Source organism: Lissotriton helveticus, chromosome 2_1 (assembly GCF_964261635.1).
Source record: "Lissotriton helveticus chromosome 2_1, aLisHel1.1, whole genome shotgun sequence".
Classification (NCBI taxonomy): domain Eukaryota; kingdom Metazoa; phylum Chordata; class Amphibia; order Caudata; family Salamandridae; genus Lissotriton; species Lissotriton helveticus.
In genome coordinates, this window is record NC_136059.1 from 355,570,401 (window position 1) to 355,596,078 (window position 25,678).

Here is a 25,678-nt window from a genome sequence, read left to right on the forward strand (position 1 = left end):
TGAATATTCTAAAAGAAGCAAGAAGGCCTACCAGCAGAGCTTGCTATGCAGCAAAATGGAAAAGATGTGTTTTATACTGCAATAACAAAATCAATCCCTTAGATGCTTCCATACAAAACATTATCTGTTACCTGTTACATTTACAGCGAACAGGACAGGCGTATACGTCTATACGTTTGCACCTTGCAGCAGTAGCTGCCTACTTACAAAATAGGCAACATCTGTCACTATTCAAAGTTCCAGTAATTAAAATTTTCATGGAAGGTTTAAAAAGAGTATTACCACCACGATTCCTCCTGCCCAGTGTGGAATCTCAACATTATCACAAGGCTCATGAGTCCACGTTTTGACCATTGCACAAGTGCCTTTTGCAATTCCCCTCATGAAAAGTTGCTTTCCACATTGCCATCACATCACTGAGGAGAGTTGGTGAGCTACTCGCATTAACTTTAGAAGAACCCTTCTTTTAACAACGCAAGGACAGGATAGTTCTCCGCACCAACCCTAAATATCTTCCCAAAGTAGTTTCTGCTTTTCAAATAATCCAATAAGTTGAGCTTCCAGTTTTCTTTCCTCAACCTTATTCCGTAGCAGAACGAGCTCTTCACACACATGATGTTAAGAGCTTTAATGTACGACATAGATAAGACAAAAGACTTTGGCAAAACGAAACAACTGTTTGTTGCATTAGCCCCACGTCACAAAGGCAATCATATCGCTAAATCTGGTATTGCCAGATGGACTGTCAAATGCATTCAAACATGCTATGCTAAAGCTAAAAGAACTTTAACTATTCCCCCTAGAGCGCATTCCCCTCGCAAAATGGGGGCTTCTGTGGGCTTTTTTATAGGTAACATTCTGCTAGCTGACATATGTAAAGCAGCTACATGGTCTACAACACACACATTTACCAAACACTATTGGATAGATGTGCTAGCACGTTAACAAGCAAATGTAGGCCAAGCGTACTTAAAATACTGTTCCAAACATCTGCAACACCTACAGGTTAGCCACCACTTTGGGAGTATACTGCTTTATAGTCTATGCAAAGCATGTGTATCTACAGCACACATGCCTCGAACGGATAATGTTACTTACCCAGTAAGCATCTGTTCTTGGCATGTAGAGCTCTAGATTCACATGCGCCCACCCGCCTCTCTGAATACCAATAGTTGCAGTTCTTCATTATGCATTTATACTCATGGACATCTATATACTTCCTTACTCCATTATCACCCTCTTGCAAGAAAACAATCAAACAGTGGAGTAGATGCCCATGCGTGCTATCACCGAAAGGAGTCTCCGCCTTATCTCGAGACTAGGAAAGACTTCTTCGAAGGAAAACTACTGCAAGCTTCTCTGCTCGAGCTTGACTCAGCAGCAGGAGGGCAGAATCGGGTCTGTGTTTGGCAGCAGCACTAGCTTGCTTGCAGACCTTGAAAAGCTGTTACCCGGAGTACAGCGGGGGTTCCCAGTACATGGAGTCATACTTCCAACACTGAAATCTGTTTTGGGGTATGATTCCAACATGACCGGGTTTGGGGCAGCCGCTAAATAGTAAGACATCACGTTATGACTGTCCACTATATTTCTAAAAATGGCTGACCGCACTTACAAAGCCTGGGGAATAGAGTGTGGGGTTTGTAGGGGCCCTGCTCATGTAGGGGCACCATCACACTTATAACCAAGCTCCCTACCCTCAGGGCTGAAGAGCCTGCCATTGGGGTGACGTATAGGTTTTAAGTGCAGTAACCTCAGATATAAGTAAACATATCTGTCGTGAGAGATGCAAGCACCAAGTCACACAGGCTTCAATGGCAGGCCTGTAGTCACAGTTTAAGTGAACTCCCATGGGTGGCACAATACATGCTGCAGTCAATGGGAGTACCTATCCCCTGCGTTTCTTAGTACCATATACCAGATACTTACAAGGGTACACCAGTAACCAATTGTGGAGATAGAAAAGTACTTACCATGTCAATGTAGGGGTGATCCCAGTTGCTGGGGTCCTGATTAGCTGGATCCCAGCTTACTAGGTCAAAAACACACTGACTGTGAGAAGTTGGCCTGATACAAGGTGATCACTAGAACTAGTGAGCATCATATATCATACCAAACAACCCTTATGGTGATTGGTTGTAAGTCAACCTTATAGACCAGCTATCCTAATGGTAGCATGGACAAAGCAGTCTTAGGCTAAACTCTTTTGGCATGTGAAGCCAGCTGTTTTACCACAATATAACCCCTTGAATAACAGATGAAAGGACACCACACAGGTTGTTATGAAAATAAACAATATATTTATTAATAACAACACCTCTGAACTCTTTATGAGATCAGAGGGCTAAGCACATGACAATACTAAGAAGGAAATACGAGTTAGCACAATATTTACACGTGTGCCTTAGGGGCACGACAAACCATATACTAAAAACAATGGAATGCGAGGAAGGAAAGTACTGTAAGGAGATCCAGAGGCTGGAGGATCGCTGGGACTACGCTACGAACTAGGTAAGTAAGGAGCAGGAGGCCCACGGGACTCACGTGCAGAGTGGAAACTCTCACGCGGGATGCGTACCAACGTCTATGGATACTACAGTTTACAAAGTTACGGATTCCGGACGAACCCGGCTGGATGGAGGGAAAACAGTGGACCTGGACACTAGGATAGTGGACACTGACTTCAGCACCTAGAAGCTTTAGTTACCTAACCCACAGGCTGCGGGTGCATAGGGCTGAAGTGGTGTCTGGTTCGCTGCGTTGCTCCCGGTGATGCCTGAAACAAAGAGTTGCTGGCAGGCAGCCAGATGGAGGAGTCCGGTGGTTCCAAGGATGGAACTAGGAAGGAGAAGTCCTGAAAGGGAAGGGGACAGAGTCTTGGTCACTAGCCAGTGACGGTGCTGGAACCAGGAGGGAACCAGATGCTGTCGCCGTGCTCAGGGGAAGGAAGGGTCGCTTCTCTCTGTAGCTGCGCGGACCAGGAGCTGTTCTTTACGACCAGGCTGGAGGCACGAGCTGTCCCACGTAGTCTGCTGCTGATGGCGGTGTTGGATCGTCGATCTGGTCAACAGGCCTTGGCTAGTGCAAGCCATGCGGTGGAACAAAGATGGCGTCTGGTGCGGACCAGGAGGGTCCGGGGTGCTTCTCTTTCACAAGGAAGCAAGGGCCAGTCTGGGGGACCAGACTAGCAGTGTTGAAATCTTCGGGTCGTCGTCTCAGAGGTCACGAGCCAGCCGACAAGTGACCAGACAACAGTGAAGGCAGCAACCAGGAAAAAGGGCCCCACACAGATCTCGTGGAGGCTGGGGGGGGCTGGTCTTGGATGCAGGTGCTGTGTTGGTGTGGGGCTTCTCAGTCCCCGATGCACTTACTCGAGGGTCCCTCGGTGGTTGTGCTGGAAGCACTGTGCAGGTTTCTTCAAGATGGCCGTCTCCACGTTGCTCGTCGCACCCACGGGTCCCAGCTGTGCTGTGGATGTGGGTAGAGGTCAGAGGGGTCTGGAGGTCCGGGTCTCGTTGAGCTGGGTCGTCGGATTCCGGGAAGGAAGGACTTGCAGCAAACCGCACAGGAGCTTGATGGTGCCTGCGAAGCAGGATGGTCACTCCCTGACCATAGGGGAGATTCTTCAGTCTTCTGATGTTCAGGAGGTCGAAGGTCAAGAGTTTCTTCGTGGAAGTTGTCAAGATTAATCTAACTGGGAATGGGACCAGCTCCTACCTTTATTCAGCTAAAGGGAGCTGCACTGCGACTAGGTCCCTCCCCTGGGTGGGACCAGGAAGGGGGGTGGTTACACCCCCTATCCTTTGTCCGGTTTCCCGCCAGAGCTGGGGCTGGAGTGACCCAGCAACTGGTTGGAACCGGTGTATGCACAGGGCACCTTGTGTGCCCCAGGCATGTCTCATTCCTTTCAGCCTTGGCCTACCTAATACACAAAATCCTGTCTGGGGTGGTGCTAGCACCTCCCAAGGCAGGAAACCCTTTGTCTGAGCCTCCCTCGCTGGAAGGACTCCCAGCAGCAGGAGGTCAGACTTGTGTCTGTGGTGGCAGCATCCATCTTGTGATGCTGAGGCTCGAGTTAACTTTAACTGGGGTTCACAGTTACATACATGTCGTGTCCCTCTAGAAGGGTGGAATGCTACCCCGTCGCCAGAAGTGGCGAGGGGGTAGGATTCCAATTCGTATGACACCTTACTCGACATGTTTTGATAATGTTATACCAGAGTTAGCATTTAACCGCGAGGATTATAATGCACTTAAGAGTATATGGTATAGCGTTATCATGGAACAGCTATTAGGACTTGGTTCCGCAAGCTGCAAACAGGCTCAGCTCATGCCAGAGCACCATCTCACATAATTCCAAGCACTCTGCCTTCAGGATTGAAAAGGCCTTCTCTAGGAGTGACTGATAGGAATATATGTGTCCATTTTAGGTTTAGATATAGGGGACTATATCTAAAGCAAAGGGTGATTACACCACCTTGCCCCAGCTGTCATGCAGCCAGTTGTGTCTGTTTAGATGGCCAGCCAGGGGTGGCATAATGCATGCTTCAGCCCCTGGTAGGCCCTGGGTACACCTATGCCCTGGATACCGAAGGTATACTGTACAGGGACTGATAAGGTGGCCCAGTACCAATTGGTAAAGGCACCTAGGGTACATGGTTGTATTTTTAGAGAGAGAACAGCTAGGCTGTGGGTCTGATTAGCAGGCCCACAGCCAGGGAAAGTCGTAAATCAGTGAAGCAAAAAGCAAAAATCTGGGGTGGCCATGGGATTGCAGACCCCACTCTCCTACACTGACACCAAGCAAAAAGTGGGTGTAACCATGAAAGCAGATCCTACTCTCCTACAGGTATTCTTCCCAACAGCTCTCACAAAGAAGTAAACCCACAACCGGTGCCAAACCTTGAATCTTTCCTTCCCCCTCTTTTGTTACCCACTCACACTTTGTCAGTGGCAAGAAAATCAATCACAAGATGCATGGGTTTTGAATATTGTTCAAAAAATGACTATTGTCTCATATTCACCAGTCCTCCTCCAACCATACCACCAAAACCATCCAGCCATCATCTGCATATGCTTCGGGGTGAAGTCCTCATCTTGCTACAGATGCGTGCGTTGGAGGTCGTCCCAAACAAAGGGGTACAGGCATCTATATACTCTATATCGTTTCTGAAGAAGATAAAAGACCAGGACAAATTCAGACCCATTCTCCCCTTAAATGTAGCCTTCAAATGGATTTGGCGAGAACGTTTTTGGATGCTGTCATTATATCCAATTTATTCTCAACTACACCAAGGGGATTGGCTCTGTTCCATAGAACGCGAAAATGTATATTGTCATGTATCCTTCGTAAAGAAACATAGCACATTCTCGAATTTTGTCGTGGGGCAGGACCACTATCAATACCAAGTCCTTCCATTCTGCTTTGTCAGCTCCCAGAACCCTTTTGAAGTGCATGGCAGTAGTTACTGCTCATTTCAGGAGATGACAAATAATCGTCCATCCCGATCTAGATGATTGGTTAATCAAGGTGTCAACTTAACAGGAAGCCCTGCGACATTTCAACTAAACATGCAATGCCCTTCAACTGTTTGGTCGTCACATCAACCACAACTAGTCATTCTCCACCCCGGTTGAGACTCTGCAATACGTAAGGGCTACCATTCGATCCGTCTGAGATGTCACTCCCTAATGAAAGCCTCTTACCTCATAGTGAAGTCAGTGTCTTCCTTCCTCAGCTCCATGGTCTCATGTATATTTCTCACTCCGCATGCATGCCTCCACATATATCCCCTGCAGGAATGTCTCGGGGACCAGTGGGACCAGGCAACTGAAGACAAGATCATTTACCCCCAACCCCCCTCATGTGAAGCAATCTCTGACATGTTGGTGCTCTTTGACCAGTCTCCTTCTCTCCTTCACAGGAGGCTTTCCCTCCAACCGGCGCCCTCTCAAACCATAGTGACAGAGGCACCGTTGCTGGCATTGGTTGCCCTCATGGATTATCTCCAAATTCAAGGCACATGGTCTCCGAACAAGATGAAATATCACATCTCAAATAAACACAGCCAAAACGGAGGTCATGGAGTTTGGGACAGGGCTAACACTTTGGGATCAATCTTGGTGGCCGGCAGAAGCAGGTCACTGCACAAATCCCTTGGTAGTGGTTAGGAACCTAGGATTTCTGTTTGATCTGTCCGGCAAAGTTAAGGAGGACATCAATCACTTGACATCATCCTACTTTTATCCGTTGAAAATCCTGTGTTAAGTCCTACCTTGTATCCCTTTAGACCTCAGAGAAGTGGTTATAGTTGTGCTAGACCTCTCCCTTATCGACTACTGTGATGCACTCTTTCTGGGTGTTGACAAACTTCAGTCACTACAAAATGCAGCGGCTTGACTGCGGCTCAATATTTCAAAATACAATCATATCTCAAGTAGCATTAGGGAGCTTTATTTGCTACCAATCAAGCAGCGCATTGAGTTCAAGGCTTTATGCCTGGTGCATAAAGCACTGTATGGTGGGAGGGTCTGGCGACCTTCAGAAACTTTTTCAGTGGTATTTACCAAATTGGAAGCTTAGATCTGCCAACAAAGGATTAGTCTAGTTTAGGTCCCCAGGCTCCAGAAGGCCAGATGGGGAGGTAGAAGTTTCCCATGAACTCCCTGCCAGTATTAGTTGTCAAAATTCCAGATCCCGGTTCAGGAAAATGCTTAAGACCTGGCTTTTCCCTACAAGGGAATGAAGTCGTTTGCACCCCACCGCTATTTGCTCCTCTGCTACACGTAGTGCCAATACACCTCCGCATTTGTGCGCTCTATAAGTTGTCTACTTAAATCAGTCTCCTCGAGCTCTGGGCTGTCCACCTTGTGCTGAAGCGTTTCACCAGACATTCAAGACCCAGCCCCTGCTTGTTCAGATGGACAATACCACCACCATGTATTGCCCCAACAAGTGGGCGACATGGTCCAGACCTTTAGCCCCTGAAGCCCAAGCAATTTGGAGTTGTTTTGTAGCCAAAAACTTGTGGATCACGACAATTCACCTTCGAGGTGTGCAAATATGTAGGCAGACACTTTCAGCAGGATTTGGCAGTAAAATCATGAATCGGTACTTTACGACAACGTCGTGCAAGACTTCTTTTGATTGTAGAGCTCTCTGCACATAGTCAACTGGTGTAGTATGCTCTATGAAGTAGTTTAAGCTGTATTAATTTAAAACGTGATCAGATCTCCACCTCCTGAGGTGATGCCAAGGCCTCCCTCCACTCTTCGGCATCAAACTCTCCCACCTCTTCATTCCATTTTGCCTGTAATTTACCCATAGAGTTGGGCATAGTATTAAGAATCTTACGGTACGTCAAGGAAATAGCTCGTTCTGCGAGGTAGTCATCCAATAATCTATCCTCTAACAGTGAGGAAACAGGCAGATCAAAGCCTCTAGGCAACGCCTTTTCAATGCACTACGTACCTGAAGGTACCGGAAAGTTTTCCCCGCCTGAAGATGGTATTGCTGTTGTAAATCACCAAACTGGGCACCCTCCAAAGGTCACCCACCGTCGAAAGGCTAATTAAATCCCATTTATCAAACCCTTGGAACTGCGAGAGCATGCCTAGCTGAATAGCCTCAAGCATCGGGGTGCCCTCAGTAATCTTGCCTTTCCAACCCAACGCTGCAGTTGCCGAGTACCATAAAGAAACCGTAGTAGGGGTCGGGCCAAGTAAAGTAAAATATCGTCGGCATAAAGGGAAATTCTGTCCAATCTGATGACCAATTCGGACTGCGAATCAGGGGGTCACCTCTAAACCATATGGCCAGGGGCTAGTTGGCACTGTTGGCCCATTTCCACTCGGTCTTGGAGCGACAGTGCAGTGGTGGCTTGAGGTGTCTGGTTTTGGCGGTTTCGGGGGGCCTCAGAGTCCTTTCTTTTGGAATTGCTGCAAGATGCAGGGAACAGGTACACTGTCGTAGAGGTGGTCTTGGTTGTTCTTCAAAGACAGGCAGTCCTTCCAAGTTTCTGGAGTTAACAGCTGCAGGATGAGTCCACTTTGGCGCAGTTTTCGATGAGGGATGCAGACAGGCTGGTAGGGCTGTTACCAGGTCAGCTGCTGCTTCGCTCCTCTCTGCTTTTGCAGCTCTTCGGTGCCTGCTCTCTTCTTTGGTAATTAGGATCTACTACTTTGGTGCCAGGGACTCCCCTAAATACTGAATTTAAGGGTGTTTTGGTAGTGTAGGGTGGTAGCCAGTGGGCTGCCGACCCCTGGGGTCACTACGACCCCTATATTACCACTTCCTGTGGGAAGTCGGCATAACCCTGTCTCAGAAATCCAAAGAAATATCCTGGGGGGAGGCACGGCTACCTGACTTGCTAATTTTACCATCTGTCCAGGTGCCAAGGGGGCTTTAGACAAGGGGGTCAGCTTCATATTGTGTGAGGGGGAGCCAGATTTGCCCAACAAACGCGGCAGCTCTATGAAGCTTGCTGGCCTAGGAAGGCTAATCAGCAGGTTGTTTTGTGAGAGGGGGGGTGTTACACCCTCTTGCCAGCTTAGTCTCGTTCTGGGACTCCAGAGAGCAAAGGCTTTCACCCTAGGATGTCAGAACAGTGCCTCGAGTGGTAGGCTGGCAGAAAGCAGTCAGGGAGCACCCAAGAAGCTGGTAGGTTTTCAGGGCATACCTCTAAGGTGCCTTCTGGGTGCACATATTGGTAAATCCATCACTGGAATCAGTTTGGGTTTATCAATGAGACATTTGATATCAAACATTCCAAACCTTAAATCCGAAAGAAACAGTTTAGTATTAGATTCCTTACCTTAGAATATCCACAGGCGTCAGACTGGATCCGTAAATTTTTGCGTAGCAGTACCCTTGCGCGTCGGTAGGCGTCGTCTGCGGCTCCGCGTCCGTCGTGCGTGCTGACGTCAGTTCTTCTTTTTTCCGCGCCAGCAGCGCTGATCCAGAAAAAGTGGTACCGTAGTCATTTTTTGACTAAAACTTTTACGATCCTTTTTGATCATTCTTTCGAGTCTTCGACTCCGAACGGTGCCGGTAGGGATGCCAGGTTTTAAGCCTTGTGAGGATTGCGACCGACTGTCGGTCACGGACCCTCACCGTCGGTGTCTCCACTGTCTCGGCGTCGATCATGACGACAAGACCTGCTCCGACTGCCAGGCCCTGACTTCGAAAGCTAGGCGTGAGCAGTCCCGCAAGCGACTCGAGCTCCGGCAGTCGGCCCCGTGCCGTGAAAGGTCCCGGTCCGGACGGAGGCCGAGGGACCGGTCGCGGGATCGGAGCCACCATAGCTTCGAGAGTCGACATCACTCCTCAGGGTTGAAGTCGTCAGGTAAGCATAAGAAGTCGAAGAGACGTCATCGCTCTTCCGACTCCCCCCCGACGCTCGCACGACGCGGCCAGAGGTTCGGGTGACAATGCCCGCGCGGCTCCGTCAGAGTCGCGGGCGTCTCGTCCGGCCCCACACCCTCCGGTCCCTGGGCCAAACGCGACGCCGGAGGAGATCAAACGTTTCCTCATGGTCATGAGGTCTCTCACACCTCCGACGGGCTCTGCGGCACCTTCGGGCCCAGTGGACCCGTCTGGGGGCCCTAGCGGGTCGGGTGCTTCGGCCCGACGCCGCTGGCTTCTTCGGGCTCGGCGCTGCAGGGCCCCACTGGATCCGCTTCTGGATCCGGGTCGTTGCCGGTTGACCTAACGACCTCACCGGCGACGGTACCTCAGGTGTCACCTTCGGGGCCGTCTTCGGTGGGCGCCGTCCCCGATGCCTCCCTTGATCCGGTTCCGGCGCCGCTCTCGACGCCGTTTGGAGAGTTATACTTCAATGAGCCGGCCCCATCATTTGACACGCCTGAGTACCAGGAGATGGGTGATGAGGAGACTTGGGAGGGGTCTGAGGACCCTCTGACATGGGAGTGTCAGTCCCAGGAGGACTGGACAGGTGGACTTGGGGATGCCAGTGGTCTGGACACCTCGCCAGACACTGGTTTTGTCTCACCTCCTACCGTGGCTACAGAGGAGGGGGCAACCTACAGTGTGGTGCTGACGCGGGCGGCCAAGGCCTTGGGCCTTGAACTCCCCGTCGCGGCGCTGAGTACTAACCTCCTCACTGAGGTCCTTAAACCGCAGTCAAGCTCGGCTGAGCCTCTGCTGCCGTTTAATGAGGCCTTGACCGACGTTCTTTTGGGCACTTCGTCCAGGCCCGCTACAGGTTCGCCTGTAGATAGGAACGTGTCCAGACGACACCGCCCGTCCCCGGGCGACCCTTGTTTCCTGTCCACCCACCCCACCCCTGAGAGCCTGGTGATCCAGGCCTCCAATTCCCAGACCGCATTCCCGTCGGTTCCGCCTGACAGGGAATCCAAGAGGTATGAGCAATACGGCAAAAAGGTATTCTCCTCCCTGAGTCTGGGACTGCGGTCTTGCAACACCGCATGCCTCTTGGGCCGCTATACCCACTCTCTGTGGGATACGGACGCGGACGTGCTGCCAGAATGCCTGTTGGAGGTACGGGCTCAACTCGGCCAGGCCCTTGTGGAAGGGAGAGATGCGGCTCTGTATTCTATCCGGTGTGGGCTGGATACCACCGACTCACTGGGCAGAGCGATGGCAACGATGGTGGCGATTCGTCGCCACGCCTGGTAGAGGTCCGCCAACTTCTCAGCCGATGTCCAGAATACACTCATGATCATGCCGTTTGATGGCCGTCGCCTTTTTGGCGACAAGGCAGACCATGCGCTTCAGCGCTTTAAGGACTCCAAGGCTACGGCCAGGTCCTTGGGCCTCTCGGCCCGCGCCAGCAAATGGGTGCCTTTCGCTCCTTTCGTGGCCAAGGAAAGGGCGTCCCCGCACGTGCTGCCAGCCACGCACTGTAGGGTAATATTCAACGCGTTGGCGGCCGTGGAAACCGCCGTGGTGGCAGTAGGGGGCAACGGCGAGGTCAGTCCACACCTTCCCCCGCAGCATCCGCCTCAAAACCCTCCTAGTCCGTGCTTTCAGGCCCATGTGACGCCAGTGGGGGGCAGGGTTCGCCATCACCTCCTCCACTGGCGCACTGTCACATCGGACAAGTGGGTGCTGCAAATCGTCCGAAGGGGCTACTCCCTCCCCTTCGAGGCGACCCCTCCAGCCATGCAACCGCAATACCACCGCGTATCGAGGGATCATTTGCGACTTCTGCAAGAGGAAGTTACGGCCCTCGTGGCCAAGAGGGCCATCGAGCGCGTTCCTGGGCCAGAAGTAGGGTGTGGTTGCTACTCCCACTACTTTCTGGTACCCAAGAAGGGCAAAGGGGGCCTACGCCCTATCTTGGATCTATGGAACGTCAACAGCTTCCTCCGGAAGGAGAGGTTCAAAATGCTGACACTGGCTCAGGTCTTGGCTGCCCTGGACCCAGGAGACTGGATGGTAGCGTTGGACTTGCAGGACGCTTATTTCCACATCCCCGTCCTGCCGGCCCACCGGCGCTACCTGCGGTTCACGGTTGGCCACGAGCACTTTCAGTTTACCGTGCTCCCCTTCGGCCTTACCAGCGCCCCACGGGTGTTCACAAAGGTGATGGCGGTGGTCGCAGCTCATCTGCGCAGGGTAGGGGTTTCAGTCTTCCCCTACCTCGAGGACTGGTTGTTGAAGGCGGGCTCGCCCTAGACAGTCGTCAGCCACCTCCAGACGACGGCAGACCTCCTGCACCAGCTGGGGTTTTCCATCAATGTGCCAAAGTCACACCTGTGCCCCTCTCAGAAGCTCCTCTTCATCGGAGCGGTTCTCGACTCGGCGCAGTTTCGGGTTTATCCTCCCGAACAGAGGGTCCGGGATATTCAGGCTCTGATTCCACACTTTCAGCCTTTATCCCGGGTCTCGGTCAGGTTGACGCTGCGGCTGATGGCCTCCTGCATCCTTCTGGTGCATCATGCCCGGTGGCGGATGCGGGCTCTGCAGTGGGACCTGAAGTTTCAGTGGGCCCAGCATCAGGGCAATCTGTCCGACCATGTCCTGATCTCGGAGGGCACTGAGAGACAGCTGCAGTGGTGGCTCACGGACAGCGATTGGGTCACAGCAGATCCCTCTCCCTTCCCCAACCGGAGCACGTAGTTGTGACGGACGCGTCCCTCCAGGGCTGGGGAGGCCACATGGGAGAGGCGGAGATCAAAGGCCTCTGGTCTCCGGCGGAGTCCCGGCTCCATATCAACCTTTTGGAGCTGCGGGCGATTCGTCTAGCACTGAAGGCATTCCTCCCCTCTGTCCAGGGGAGTGTAGTGCAAGTGTTCACGGACAACACCACCGCCATGTGGTACTGCAACAAACAGGGCGGGGTGGGGTCGTGGACCCTTTGCCAGGAGGCTCTGCGCCTCTGGCAGTGGCTGGAACATCAGGGCGTGACCCTGGTGGTTCAACACCTGCCAGGTACTCTGAACGCCAGGGCGGACGAACTCAGCCGTCGGTGCATGATGGATCACGAATGGCGTCTGAACTCGGACGTGGCGCAAGGCCTCTTTCAGCAGTGGGAGAGCCTTGGTTAGATCTATTCGCCACCGAAGAGAACGCGCAATGTCATCAGTGCTACGCGTTGGAATTTCCAAGGCGGCACTCGCTCGGCGACGCTTTTCGTCGCGAGTGGAGTTGCGGTCTGTTGTACGCCTAGCCGCCTATACCACTTCTGCCCTGAGTGCTGAAGAAGATCAAACGCGACCGGGCCCAAGTCATCCTTGTGGCTCCGGACTGGGCACGAAGGTACTGGTATCCCGAGCTACTCAGTATGTCAGTTGATCCCCCGGTTCGTCTGCCTCTTCAGGAGGACCTTCTGTCGCAGCAGCAGGGGACGGTCCTCCACCCGAACCTGTCCAGTCTCCACCTCCATGCTTGGAGATTGAGCGGTGACAGTTGAGGCCATTTGACTTGCCTCCTGAAGTCTGTAATGTCATTCTGGCAGCCAGGCGTCCCTCCACAAAATCGGTATACGCCTGCAGGTGGAATAAATTTGTGGCATGGTGCACAGCAAAGGCTGTGGATCCACTTTCTGCCCCTCTTTCTGAGGTTCTTCTCTTCCTTCTTTCTCTTGCCCAGCAGGGCTCTGCTCTGGGCACTATCAAGGGCTACCTTTCTGCCCTTTCAGCCTTTCTAAGGCTGCCTGATCAACCTTCTTTGTTCAAGTCCCCCATTGTTACTCGTTTTCTGAAGGGCATCACAGACATGTTCCCCCCTGTTCCATTTGTGATGCCTCAGTGGGACTTGAACCTTGTTCTTACCTTTCTGATGTGCGCTCCCTTTGAGCCACTTCACAACTGTCCTCTACGCCTTCTTACTCTGAAGACTGCTTTCCTGGTTGCCATCACCTCTGCCAGGAGAGTGAGTGAGCTCCAAGCTCTTTCATCCAAACCCCCTTTCCTTTCTGTCCATCCGGACAAGGTTGTGTTGCGGACTAGGGCATCTTTCCTGCCCAAGGTTGTCACGGCCTTCCATATCGGGCAGTCTATAACATTGCCCACCTTCTTTCCGCCACCGCATCCTTCTAAAGAGGAAGAGCGGCTCCACCGTCTGGACCCAAAACGTGCGCTTTCATTCTACTTGGATCGCACACGCCAGTCCCGTGTGGATGACCAACTGTTTGTTGGTTACGTGGGCGCTAAGAAGGGACGGGTGGTGCACAAGAGGACCATCTCTCGGTGGGTCGTCCTGTGTATCAAGGCATGTTACTCCTTGGCGAGGAAGGAGCCTCCTGTTGGGCTGAGAGCCCATTCCACTCTGGCCACGGCGGCTAGCACTGCCCTGGGCCGGGGAGTCCCCCTGCAGAACATCTGTCAGGCAGCTACGTGGGCATCGCTGCACACGTTTGCAAGACACTATTGCCTGGACAGCCAAGTCCGGAGGGATGGCTTCTTTGGCCGTTCCGTCCTCCAGGACTTTCTGGTGTGATTATTGGTTCGCAGACCCACCAGCGGGGTTGGTATTGCTGGGGTATCTATTCTAAGGTAAGGAATCTAATACTAACTTACATTCTTTCAGATGAACAAGTTACTTACCTTCGGTAACGATATATCTGTAAGAAACAGTAGTTAGTATTAGATTCCTTACCGCCCCACCCATCCTCCCCGTTCTGCTAACTGATATCTAGGGTTAAGGTCATCCCCTTTCAGGGCCCTAGTTTCAATGGCACCAGTGTTGGTTTTTAACATGGCTCTGCGTTTCTGGCGCGGAAAAGCTGTGTCTAAGAACTGACGTCAGCACACGGAGGCGGCGTCTAAGTACTCCGACGACGTCATCACGGCTCCCACGACACCGACTACGGACGCAGAGCCGCAGACGACGCCTACCGACCCGCAAGGGTACTGCTACGCAAGAATGTCCGGATCCAGTCTGACGCCTGCAGATATTCTAAGGTAAGGAATCTAATAGTAACTACTGTTTCTTACAGATATATCGTTACAGAAGGTAAGTAACTTGTTCTTGAAGCCATCATGTAGCTGGGGAACTTGTTTTTACCTTTGTCCAGCACGTTTTAAAATGTCTACCTTTGTCACTTATCCTGGCTGTAATAAGACCGACCAGCACAGGGGCATATCTGCTTATTTAGATATTCCCTCACATGTAATATTCAGCACCCTACCATAGGACTGTCAGGCTTGCTGTAGGGGTGACAAATATCACTTGTAGTGTTAGGGAACATGGCACACAGGGATGTGTGACATGTCGTATTTTTACTTTTGTCTACACCAAGGCATGCAGCCTGCAATGGAAGACTTGATGGTGCTTGGTGAAGGGTCCCTTGGGGGGCACAATTTGTGCTTCTGCCCTTAGGGACCCTCTTGAATACCTTATACCCTAGGTACCAAGGGTACCATTTGTTAGGGACTTAGAGTGGCTGCTAATGGCTTTGCCTAGTGAGGAATTAATTGTACAGTTTTAGGGTTAGAAAACTGGTACTGGGGACATGGTTAGCAGGAACCCAGTACAATTCGGTCAAAGTTGCATCAAATACCAGGCAAAAAGTTGGGGCTACTGCAACAAGAACTCAGCTCCCTACAACTTCAGTGGAGATTCCCCTACGAGAGAACACGAGTTACAGGTAAGAAACTAATGTTTAGATATAGCAATTGAAATCCTATAGTGACAACACAAAAAAAGTTTTTCATTTGATTATCACCCTTGCAGCAGATGTTTGTACTATTTTCCTGCAAGTGTTGCATCTAAATCACTAGAATTGCATGCTAAGGGTATTTTGTTCTTGTAGGTGATGAGGATGAGATTCCTCCGGAGATGTTACTTGGAAAACATCAGTTGAATGAATTGGGAAGCGAGTCTGCAAAGATTAAAGCAATGGGCATTATGGATAAGGTATGGCACTGTTTATTTTCAATTCAGTACTGATTACATTGACAAGATAACACAAAATTGATCCATTTGGTTAATGTGCGTGCTCATGTATTGAATTTATTGAATTTGTGAAGCAGGGTTTGAATCTACCAGGTATTCTATTGAACTAAAAGATTGTATTGCACAGGCCATGAGCTCCTCGCTTGCCATAGGTTTCTGGGTGTGAATTATTATATTGGAGCCAGCTTTAATCCTGCTTTGGACAATGTATGCATTATAGCAACTGCTCTTGATTAGCTTGTTAAAAAGGTTGCTCTTACAATACACTTTAAACTAGTCTCTTTTAATGAAAGTTGTTTGTCAGAGTGGTTTGATTGGAAATACTTTTACAACTCTTGACATTCATGAAATGCACAGGTTTCTATTAATCAGCATGTGGCTCCTGACTTTAGGATATGGTTTGTGTGGCCTAATTTGCCAATATGAAGCAATCCTGAAGCTTTTGGTAACAAATTATTGAACCAGAGAAACAACCAACGCCCAAACCTTCGAACAGAGCTTTCTATAACTACATGCACTATTTATAGTTATTCCAACTTGGCCAGTTGCAAATGGAGGTGTTTCTACTGCAGGGGAAGGGAGGTTAACAGAAAGAGCCCCAGCTGATGTAAGAGCCAAAACTGCAGTTTTTCATGGTATCTTCTTTTTTAGTCTAAAACGTTACACTTTTCCATGCCCCACAAATAAATTTGTAGCATGAATCTTTTCTGGATTCATGTGCTGTTTTGTCCGGGTTAAACTGGGGGAGGAGCTATTTCCCCATTGCATTAGAAATATGTCCACAATGTCCTGATGCATGGGTGCGGTCTTCAGATTCATGTTTTCGGCTGTCTGGTTCGGAAGCAAGATTAAGGTCTTAGATCATTGAAGCACTGCGGATAATGCCAAAAAATATAAACACCTCGAAGTCTACAGTATGTCGCAGAACTGAAAAAGACTTAAATTGTGTGTTCATTTGGACTTCAACCATGGGTTAGATAATGAACGGTTGGCTGGTCGTAGCTACCTTGAGACGTGAACAATTTCTACTTCAGATTTAGTTTGAAGTCTCACTGTAAACTTGATGGAAAGACAAAGGCAAGGGTGGCCTTCCTAAGGACCATAAGTCCCAAGATTACCGATTGCAAGGAATTCTCACAGGGACTCATTCAGGAAGAAGCAGAAGTGTGCACACTATGCCACGTTGCAGTCACAGACCAAACAGCCCTCCCTTATGGACCTGGAACTGTTCAGTGACGAAGAAACTCTCAAGGAAACTGAAGTGGTGCAGAGGGAAGGATCCAACGTTCTAGAACGGTATGCTGACCTAAAAAATAAAGAGGTACTGAAGATACTGAGACCCAGAGCATTCACAGAATACATGTTCCCTCTGTGTCTCAGGTTTTCAGTGGGACCGAGGCAACGCATCGGACTCTTAATTCCTCAAACACACTTTTTTTTTTTTTATAATCAAGTTTGAGTTTAGAACAAACCTCAAATTTACAGTGGCAGCAATAACAAGCATAATATCTGAACAGTGTACGGTCATATGGGAAACGACATACATGTGAATCAATCTGCAGGATAAAGTCGTACATGAGGTTATCATGAATCCAAAAAGAAAAGGAAAACACACCCACCCCTCAGGACAACATGTTGAACCATTTACCCCATATATTTTTGTAGAGTTCAGGACAGCCCGAGCTTCAAAGAGAGGCTCTTCCTGAGTTCCGCACCAGTCCACCCCGTCTCCGCCTCCACATAGTTGGGGGTTTGGCCTGGGACCATAGTGCCGCTATATCTCGCTTCACCACCGTCACCGCTGTCCCATGGAAGCGCTTGTCGGCCCGAGAGCCATCCAGGCCATCAAACACGCCCAGAATCAGACGCAATGGGTATGGGGAGCCGTCCACCCCAGGGTCTGTGTGAGTTCTCGTTCCACACCCGCCCAGAATGGTGCAAGAACGGGGCACTGCCAGATATTATGATAAAAATCCGTTGGGGCGTGATTGCAGTGCGTACAGGTCGTGGAGGGCCGCTTTGTGTAAGGTATGCCACCTGTAGGTAATAGAGTTGGACTAGACACAATTTGGATGAGGTCGTCCGGGTCTTGGGAGCCATGAGAGCATCCCTCCAATCCGTATTCTTCCTCAGACACTCTTAATGCCAAGATCATCATTATAAGGGAGGTCAAAGACTGATGAGCACCATGAAGGGAAACACAAAGACACAGTTGTGGACAAACAACTCCAAAAAGAGAGCTAGATTAGAAGAGGGGAAAAGAGTTGAAAACTTTGACGCTGAAGGGAAAAACCCACTTACCCCCAAACAAAGAGCACTCTGTCTACAAATAAAAGCATTGACTTGTCTGAAATATTTTCTCTTAGATAAATAGAGAGTTTGATGAAAGTATAGATAGATTTAGAATCTGTTGAGGCTTTAGAAGAGCAGATTTATCTAGAACCTCCATTAATATCAGAGCCACCATTGATTAAACTGGAACTAGTCTTTGACCAACAGTATGAGCAGGTAGACTCATAGAATAGCTGGTTCCTTACAGAAATGTTACTCCCTGCGCAAAGAAGGAATGAGCACCCCCGCCCCCTGCTGCTGATCATCCTAGACCCAGGGAAAAGAGTCATGTAAAAAACAGCCTCTTTAAAAACAGTAATGCCCAGGGTGGAAAGAAAATATATGCATTTTACGCAGGATCCCATATACATAAAGATCAATAGTGCTACTGGCTTTATCATAGTAGCTTCTCCTTTATCAAGAAAGATGGAAAATTGCTCCAGGGGTTGCATACAAGACCAACTCCACATGGCTGAAACTGCCACTTACACTATTACCACTTTTGTTTGAAATCTGTTTTTATTTTGTAGGGAAATAACCAGTGGAAGGGTCTGCCTGTACACAGCTCATCGCCTACAACCCTTTACAGGTCCGGCCGCATAATTTAGGGGAGGCATATAAAGTGCAGATGTTAAGTATCAATGCAGATGTTACACAGCAAGTCGCCTACAACCCATGACGGGCCGGCCGCGTCTGACAGGAGACCTTTCATGAAGATACAAATGCAAGGAAGCTTCTAGGCAGTGAGATCAATAGAATCCAAACCCAACATGGAACGAGAAGAATGAAATGCCTGAGGGTCGAAAAAGAGAAGAGATAAGAACAAGGATTAGAGTAAGGGGGGCATACAGAATAGAAAGTGAAAAGGAGCTACTGTGGGAGGGGGCGCAGGGTAAGAAGGGACAAGAGGTGGAGACAATAATAATCATGAGCGGCAAGAGTTGCGACTCAAGACAGTATCTAAAAGAGGGAGGACGGCGGGGTGGGGGCTGCTTGGGGGGCGAGGCGCAGTGTATTCAACTTGTCCATCAGGGAGTGTTGTGACGGTCAAGGAAGTGGTCCAGGCTACTTATGTGGGCGATCTGTCCTAGTCAGGTGGGTAAACCGGGTCTTCAAAGAGGTGTAGAGCCCGGAGCTTCGGGGGCATAAGACATGCGTGCTCCATTTTACCAAGGTAGGTGACCAATGGCTGCCATATTTTGGTGAAGTGTGTGTGTCTGTTGCGCGATTGCAAGCATGCAGTAAGTAATTCCATGGTTACTATGTGCCAGAAACGCGTGAACTAGATGTTAATGGACTGGGGTTCCGTTTTTTCCAGTACAAGGCTATGAGCTGTTTTGCAACACCGAGCATGTGGAGAACAATATGCCAATCACTACGGGTGAGTGCGCGCAGATTGTCAGGTTTGATGCCTAGGAGAATTGTGACTGGAGTATCTGGCAGGGGCAAGCCAAGCTCCACCCTAATACGAATAAACCGCTTTCCAAAATAGGATCAAGAGCGGGCAGGCTCACCATATATGAATAAAATCTCCTGGGGCGCTCTAGCATCTCCAGCATAGGGGGGAGGAAGTAGGAAACATCTTGTGCAGTCGAAGGGGAGTGTAATAAACACTGCGTCATAAGCTTATATGCCGTTTCCCGTTGTGAGAAGCTGCTGTACACCTTCGGGATGTCTTGCCACAGGCGGTTCCATTGGGCTGAGGTGATGTCAGAGGGAGCTGTCGATTGCCAGTGATGTTGGTATGGATAGGGGTTCACGAGTGGCGGATGCTGTAGAATCTGATAAGTCCGGGAAATGAGTCCCTTAGAACCATCAAAGGAGCGCACTAGGCGTTCAAAAGGAGTGACCGCACAGGTGGCGGCCGGTGCTAGAGAGGACTTAAATATGTAGTGACGAAGTTGCGTGTACTGGAGTCTTGCTCCTTTCGAGAGTCGGAACTCTTCCTTGCATTGCGCAAAAGTTTAGAAGACGTCTCCTAAAAACAGATCCCGAATCGTTCTGCACCCACCCTCCAGCCAGGCAGCAAACACCTGGGGATTAACAGCCGGCGGGAAAAACGAGTATCCAGCAATGGTGGGATGGGAAGGTAGTGAGTCCTTTAGAAACAACCACTTTGTCCCATATGTCCATTACCGTCCAGGTGGGAAGGGCAATATAGGCACTGTGGGAGCGGGAGGCCCGAGGGAGCCAGGAGAGGTCGCAAATGGTTCGTCCAGTTACCGCCCTGTCCATATGGAACCACACCTTCTCTTCCAGGGGATCCTCATCAATAGCCATAAGCACTGAATATTCCCGCCCATGTGCTGGACCACGGAAACAATATAAAAATATATATGTAAAAAACACATATATCTAACTCCACATATATGTATGTACATATATTATTTTCTTCTCATACCAATGCAGCCCCAAAAAGAGGCTAACACAATGTAAAACCTTGCACATGTACTGCAATTATAAAGGAAACAAAGAACACATTAAATCAAATATCCTTTGAATTTTGTGTTTTAATGAGTAAAACCACTCATAACTCCTGAAAATTGCTCATAAAAAGACATTGTTAGCCTCAGGCTGCATTGAAAAGCAAATACATAGAAAATGAAAGCATTTTCAACAGAAAACTGGCACTGTGCCTTTAAGGCAGCCCTGAACCCAGGATTCCCATCATGCCTCAGGGGTCAGTTGTTCTTTCCGGCTCCTTCTGTCAGGACCCTGGTTAACAGCTCCCACCTTTTTTTGACTTTCTGTCAGAATTACTTTGTGTTTTCTTCAAATTCTTGATCTCACTCGACGGTTTTTTACCTTAGAGAGAGTTATACCTTTTTTGGGCTCAAAAAAGGTTAATTTTTTGTCAGAAATGCCCAAGGCTCTTTTTGACACCTGCCCTGCCTGTGGGCATAAGAAGGCTTGGTCTGATACACATCCTGTGTGTATTTGCTGTCTACCTGACTCTCATGAGGTAGCATCTTGTGTCCACTACCAGTCCTTGTCATCCAGAACTATCAAGGACAGAGAAAGAAGCAGGATTTATGGACTTTCTGAGAGAGGTAGGTCTCCAAAGAGACTTGTGAAGCCGTCGACGTCGAAGAAAGTTCCAACCTGCTCTCCTTCGGCGTCGGGATCGGCGTCGAGGTCTCCAACGACGAAGAAGGTGAAGTCTTCAGCGTCGAAAGTCAAGACTCCGCTGCCGTCAACCGGGCGATGTGCAGCGTCGAGTGCAAAGTCTAGGTCTCCGTTGAAGCAGGGCGGCTCAACGTCGAGACTTCTGTCGTCGAAGGTTCAGGTAGAGTTTTCGACGTCGAAGCCTCCGCCGTCGCCTAGTCATGGGCGCTCGGCGTCGAGGCAGCCTCCGTCTTCGTCTGGCTATAGACGCTTGACGTCTAGGCATTCTCCGTCGTCTCCAGGTCATCGGCGATCGACGTCGAGGCATCCCCCGCCGTCAGGTCATCGGCCATCGACGTCGAGGAAGAGATCGACCTCGAAGCATCCTTCGTCGTCGCCAGGTCATCGGCGTTCGACGTTGAGGGATTCTCCGTCGACGACCCATCGACATTCGACGTCGAGGCATTCATCGTTGTCGAAGGACCATGGTAGTTCGACGTCGAAGCTTCCTCCGTCGGCGTCACACCATCGACGCTCGACGTCAAGGCATTCACAAACGTCAGCAGGGCACTCGCCGTCGAAAGTTGAGCAAAGTTCGGCGTTGGAGAAGCCTGTATGGACTTCACCTCCTCGGAGATCGACGTCGAGGCATGGAACTCCAGTGGTCCAACCTCAGACAGTGGCACAGCAGTCTATAAGGTCGTCTGGGTCTGCCTCAGCTGCGGAGGATGACCAGGGCTCGCAAGTGAGTGACAGTCACGCTGCCAAGCGGAAGAGGTCGCCGGAACAGAGGGACTCTCGCGGTCGCTCCAGGTCTGCGGCTGGCTCAGGTTCGGACTCTGGCCAGGATGTGATTATTTATCAGTCGGGCAGCGAGGAATCCAGGCATTCGCAAAGGGATGCAACGCCTCCATCACACTCTCCAGTGAAAGATTTAGCACATAAATCGCCTACTGTCAGACTTTCACCGAGATGGTGCAAGCCACTGCATCACTGGGCTCCGGACAAGGAGACCGCGTATCGGTTGCAGCAACCGCTCTCTAGGCCTAGAGAACGGTCACGCTCTCCGGTGAGGCAAAAAGAAAGATCACGCTCTCCAGTTCGCCAGAAGGAAAGATCACGTTCCCCAGAGAGCAAGATCACGCTCTCCAGTTTGCCAGAGGGAAAAATCACGTTCCCCAGTTCGCCAGAGCGAAAGATCACATCAGAAGGATAGATCACGTTCTCCAGTTCGCCAGAGGGAAAGATCGTGCTCCCCAGTTCGTCAAAGGGAACGATCGCGCTTCAGGGTGCGAACCGGCAGGCGTAGATCACGCTCAAGAAGCACAAGGAGAGACCGAAGAACTACTCCTACTTCTTCCTCGACCCGCTCTCACAGAGACTACTCTCCTACCCTGACAGACTCTCCTTCAACGGGGGTATCTCCAATAGATAATATCTTCACTTTTCAGGACGTACTGGGTAGGGGAGCCCTTAAGCTGGGTATTACCTTAAAAGCTCCGCAGGTCAAGACCTCGATAATATTTGAAACATTACAACATAGGTCTGCACCCAAACCTCTTCTGCCTTTGGTGCCGGGAATTATAGAGCCAGTTATGGACGTCTTTTTAACCCCAGCGAAGGTCAAAGCGGCTCCGGCAAGGATTCCTAAAAAGTACAAATCTCCAGAGGACGATCCGCTATTCCTCAGAGCTGATCCTCCCCCGCACTCAGTGATTATTGCGGCGGCGAGGAAGTCCAATGCAGTTGCCTCATCCTCCACTGTTCCTCCGGATAAGGACAGTAAGATGCAAGACTCGTGGGGAAGACGGGTCTGCAATACATCAGCGTCTTTTCTCAAGGTTGCCAATGCGGAATCCCTCTTGGGGCGTTAAGACCGCTCCCTGTGGGATTCTCTGCAACGTTTTGTGGAGAAACTCCCAGTAGAGGACCGTAAGGACTTTGAGGAAATCCTCCTGGAAGGCAGTCAAGTCTCCAACCAGGTGATAAGCGCTGCAGCGGATGGAGCTACCCTAGCAGCTGATGGGTATGCTCATGGGTATGCTCATGGGGTAACAGCAAGAAGGTCATCATGGTTGCGACTAACAGCTTTAAAACCAGAAGCCCAAGCACGTATATTGAACTTACCTTTTTCAGGTGCTTCATTGTTTGGCACAAGTGCAGACGAGGAAATGCAGCGCATGAAGGCAGAGCTGGAAATTCTCAAGGCGGTGGGTCTTGAAAAGAAGGAGTTCAAGAAGAAATTTCGCTCCTTCAACAAGGGCTCTACAAAGCAGCGGCTTCAAACCCCGAACTGGCAGAAGAGCCAAGATCAGCAGGGGCAGCAAAAGTCCCAGTATAAAGGCAAGCGTAATTACAAGGGAAATAATCAGCGCCAAGGCAGCAAGGCTCAAGCCAAGCAATGAGTCTCTCTTCCCCCAGCGCCGTGGACCACTCCAGTGGGGGGAAGCCTGACAAAGCATTTGAAAGAGTGGCAAAGCATCACAAAAGACAGATGGGTGTTGTCTACACTTCAGAATGGGTACTGTCTTCGTTTCAGTCGTCTGCCTTCACCAGTTCCCCCAATGTCTACATCAAATCATCAGCTGCACCTACTGCAAAAAGAAGTCACCACTCTACTCGAAAAGTCAGCTATCGAGAGAGTCCGGTCTCTCAGAGGGGAAAAGGAGTATACTCCCGTTATTTTCTGGTCAAGAAAAAAGGACAGAAGGCAGAATACAGACCCATCCTGGACTTGCGAACGCTAAATCTGCATGTCAAAAAGGGAAGATTCCGCATGTTGGTGCTTCACCAAATATATCCGCATCTCAGGAAGGGAGATTGGATGTGTTCGCTGGACCTTCAAGATGCTTATTTCCATGTCCCAATACATCCCAGTCACAGAAGATTTCTTCGGTTCAGGGTGGGGACCTCTCACTATCAGTTCAAAGTCCTGCCGTTTGGGTTGAAGTCGGCCCCTCGGGTGTTCACAAAGTGTGTTGTGGTGGTAGCAGCTGCACTATGTCGCAGAGGGGTCTTCGTGTATCCATACTTGGACGATTGGCTGGTGAAAGGTCCCTCCCCAGTCAACGTAACGAATCAGTTCCAGACTTGTATACAGCTCTGCCAGAGACTAGGGCTACATGTCAACTTCGGAAAGTCAGTCATCCAGCCCACCCAGAGGATTCACTTCCTTGGAGCCCTGCTAGACTCCAAAGCAGGGAAAGTGTTTCCTTCGGAGGAGAGACAATCGTCAATCGCCCAGAAATGTCAGCTGATTCTTCGCGGCAATACTCAGAAAGTGCGCAGGATTGCCTCCCTGCTAGGGTCGATGGCATCTTGCATCTTCCTGGTTCCGAATGCCAGACTTCAAATGCGTCCTCTTCAGCAGGATCTAGAGGACAAGTGGGATCAGCAATCGGCTCGCTGGGACGATCACATCACTATCTCAGACGCAGCTCAAGCGTCTATTCTGTGGTGGACAAAAGCTCAGAATATGCAGGTGGGAGTCCTGTTCCACCAACCTCCTCCTGCACAAACACTGATCACGGACGCTTCCCTTCTGGGCTGGGGGGCGCACATGGGCCCCCAACAGGTTCAAGGTCAGTGGTCAGACAAGGAAAGCACTTACCATATCAACATGCTGGAGCTGAGAGCAGTCCACCTAGCTCTCAAAGCGTTCCTGCCCTCAATCCAAGAGTCATCGGTGCTAGTACAGACGGACAACACCACCACGATGTACTACTTGAACAAGCAGGGGGGGACGTGCTCCCGGACGTTGTCGTTGGAAGCTCAGAGTATCTGGCATTGGCTTCTGGCTCGCAGGCTGTCTGTTACGGCGGTTCACCTTCCAGGAGAGCAAAACGTGAGGGCAGACGCTCTAAGCCGTCATTTCGACGACAAAGAAGACTGGGTTCTTCTCGACGAAGTGGTGGAGGAACTTTTTCAATCCTGGGGTCGTCCCTCCATAGACTTGTTCGCGGACGACCAAAACTCCAAATGCCTGAAGCTTCGCCTCCAGGTTCCACCGGCCAGGCTCGAGAGGGAATGCTCTTTTGATCGACTGGTCAAACGAATTTGTGTACGCCTTTCCACCTCTCCCGTTGATTCCGAAGGTGGTGAGCAAGCTAACACACTCGTGCACAACAATGATTCTGATTGCTCCCGATTGGCCGAGGCAGTGGTGGTACACGGACCTGCTTCATCTGTCAGTGACACCTCACAAGAGGCTGCCATGCAGGCCGGACCGGTTGTCCAAGATGGACGGGAGGATCTTCCATCCCAATCTTCCGTCACTGAGCTTGGCAGCATGGCTCCTGAGGTCATCCAATACGGCCATCTAGGATTGCCAGAGGACTGCATGTTCATTCTGAAAGAGGCAAGGCGTCCTTCCACCAGACATTCGTATGCATGCAAGTGGAAGAGATTCTATATGTGGTGTATACAGAATAGTCATGATCCGATCAAATGTCAAGAAGAAGCAGTTCTTCCTTATTTGTTGTATCTGGCTAAAGCAGGTTTAAAATGTAATTCCATCAAGGTGCACCTAACGGCCATAACGGCTTATAGGCGTTCACCTTCTCAAACCTCTTTTTTCCAGCTAGCATCTGTCAAGGACTTCCTGCAAGGGTTAAAAAAAAGTATACCCTCCAGTGCGTCCTCCTTCTCCACCCTGGGAGTTGAACTTGGTGCTATCAAAGTTAATGGGTCCTCCTTTTGAACCCATTCACAAAGCTACTTTACAACATCTTTCATGGAAAGCGGCTTTTTTGGTGGCTATCGCGTCAGCTCGCAGAGTGAGCGAGATTCATGCCCTCTGTGCATCAGAACCCTATACGGTGTTCCATTTGAATAGGGTGGTGCTACGGACGCATCCATCTT

General features: G+C 50.2%; 1 protein-coding gene across 14 annotated transcripts in view; it reads left to right on the plus strand.

Annotated features, from left to right (window-relative positions):
- The window catches only part of NIPBL (NIPBL cohesin loading factor), a 1,942,504-nt gene that overhangs the window by 774,783 nt on the left and 1,142,043 nt on the right, over positions 1 to 25,678 (plus strand). For all 14 annotated transcript variants that reach the window (XM_078674965.1, XM_078674957.1, XM_078674966.1 and 11 more), the window contains one exon: positions 15,240 to 15,343. In XM_078674965.1, coding sequence (XP_078531091.1) covers positions 15,240 to 15,343 — 104 coding nt within the window. The remainder of the gene's footprint in view (positions 1 to 15,239; positions 15,344 to 25,678) is intronic.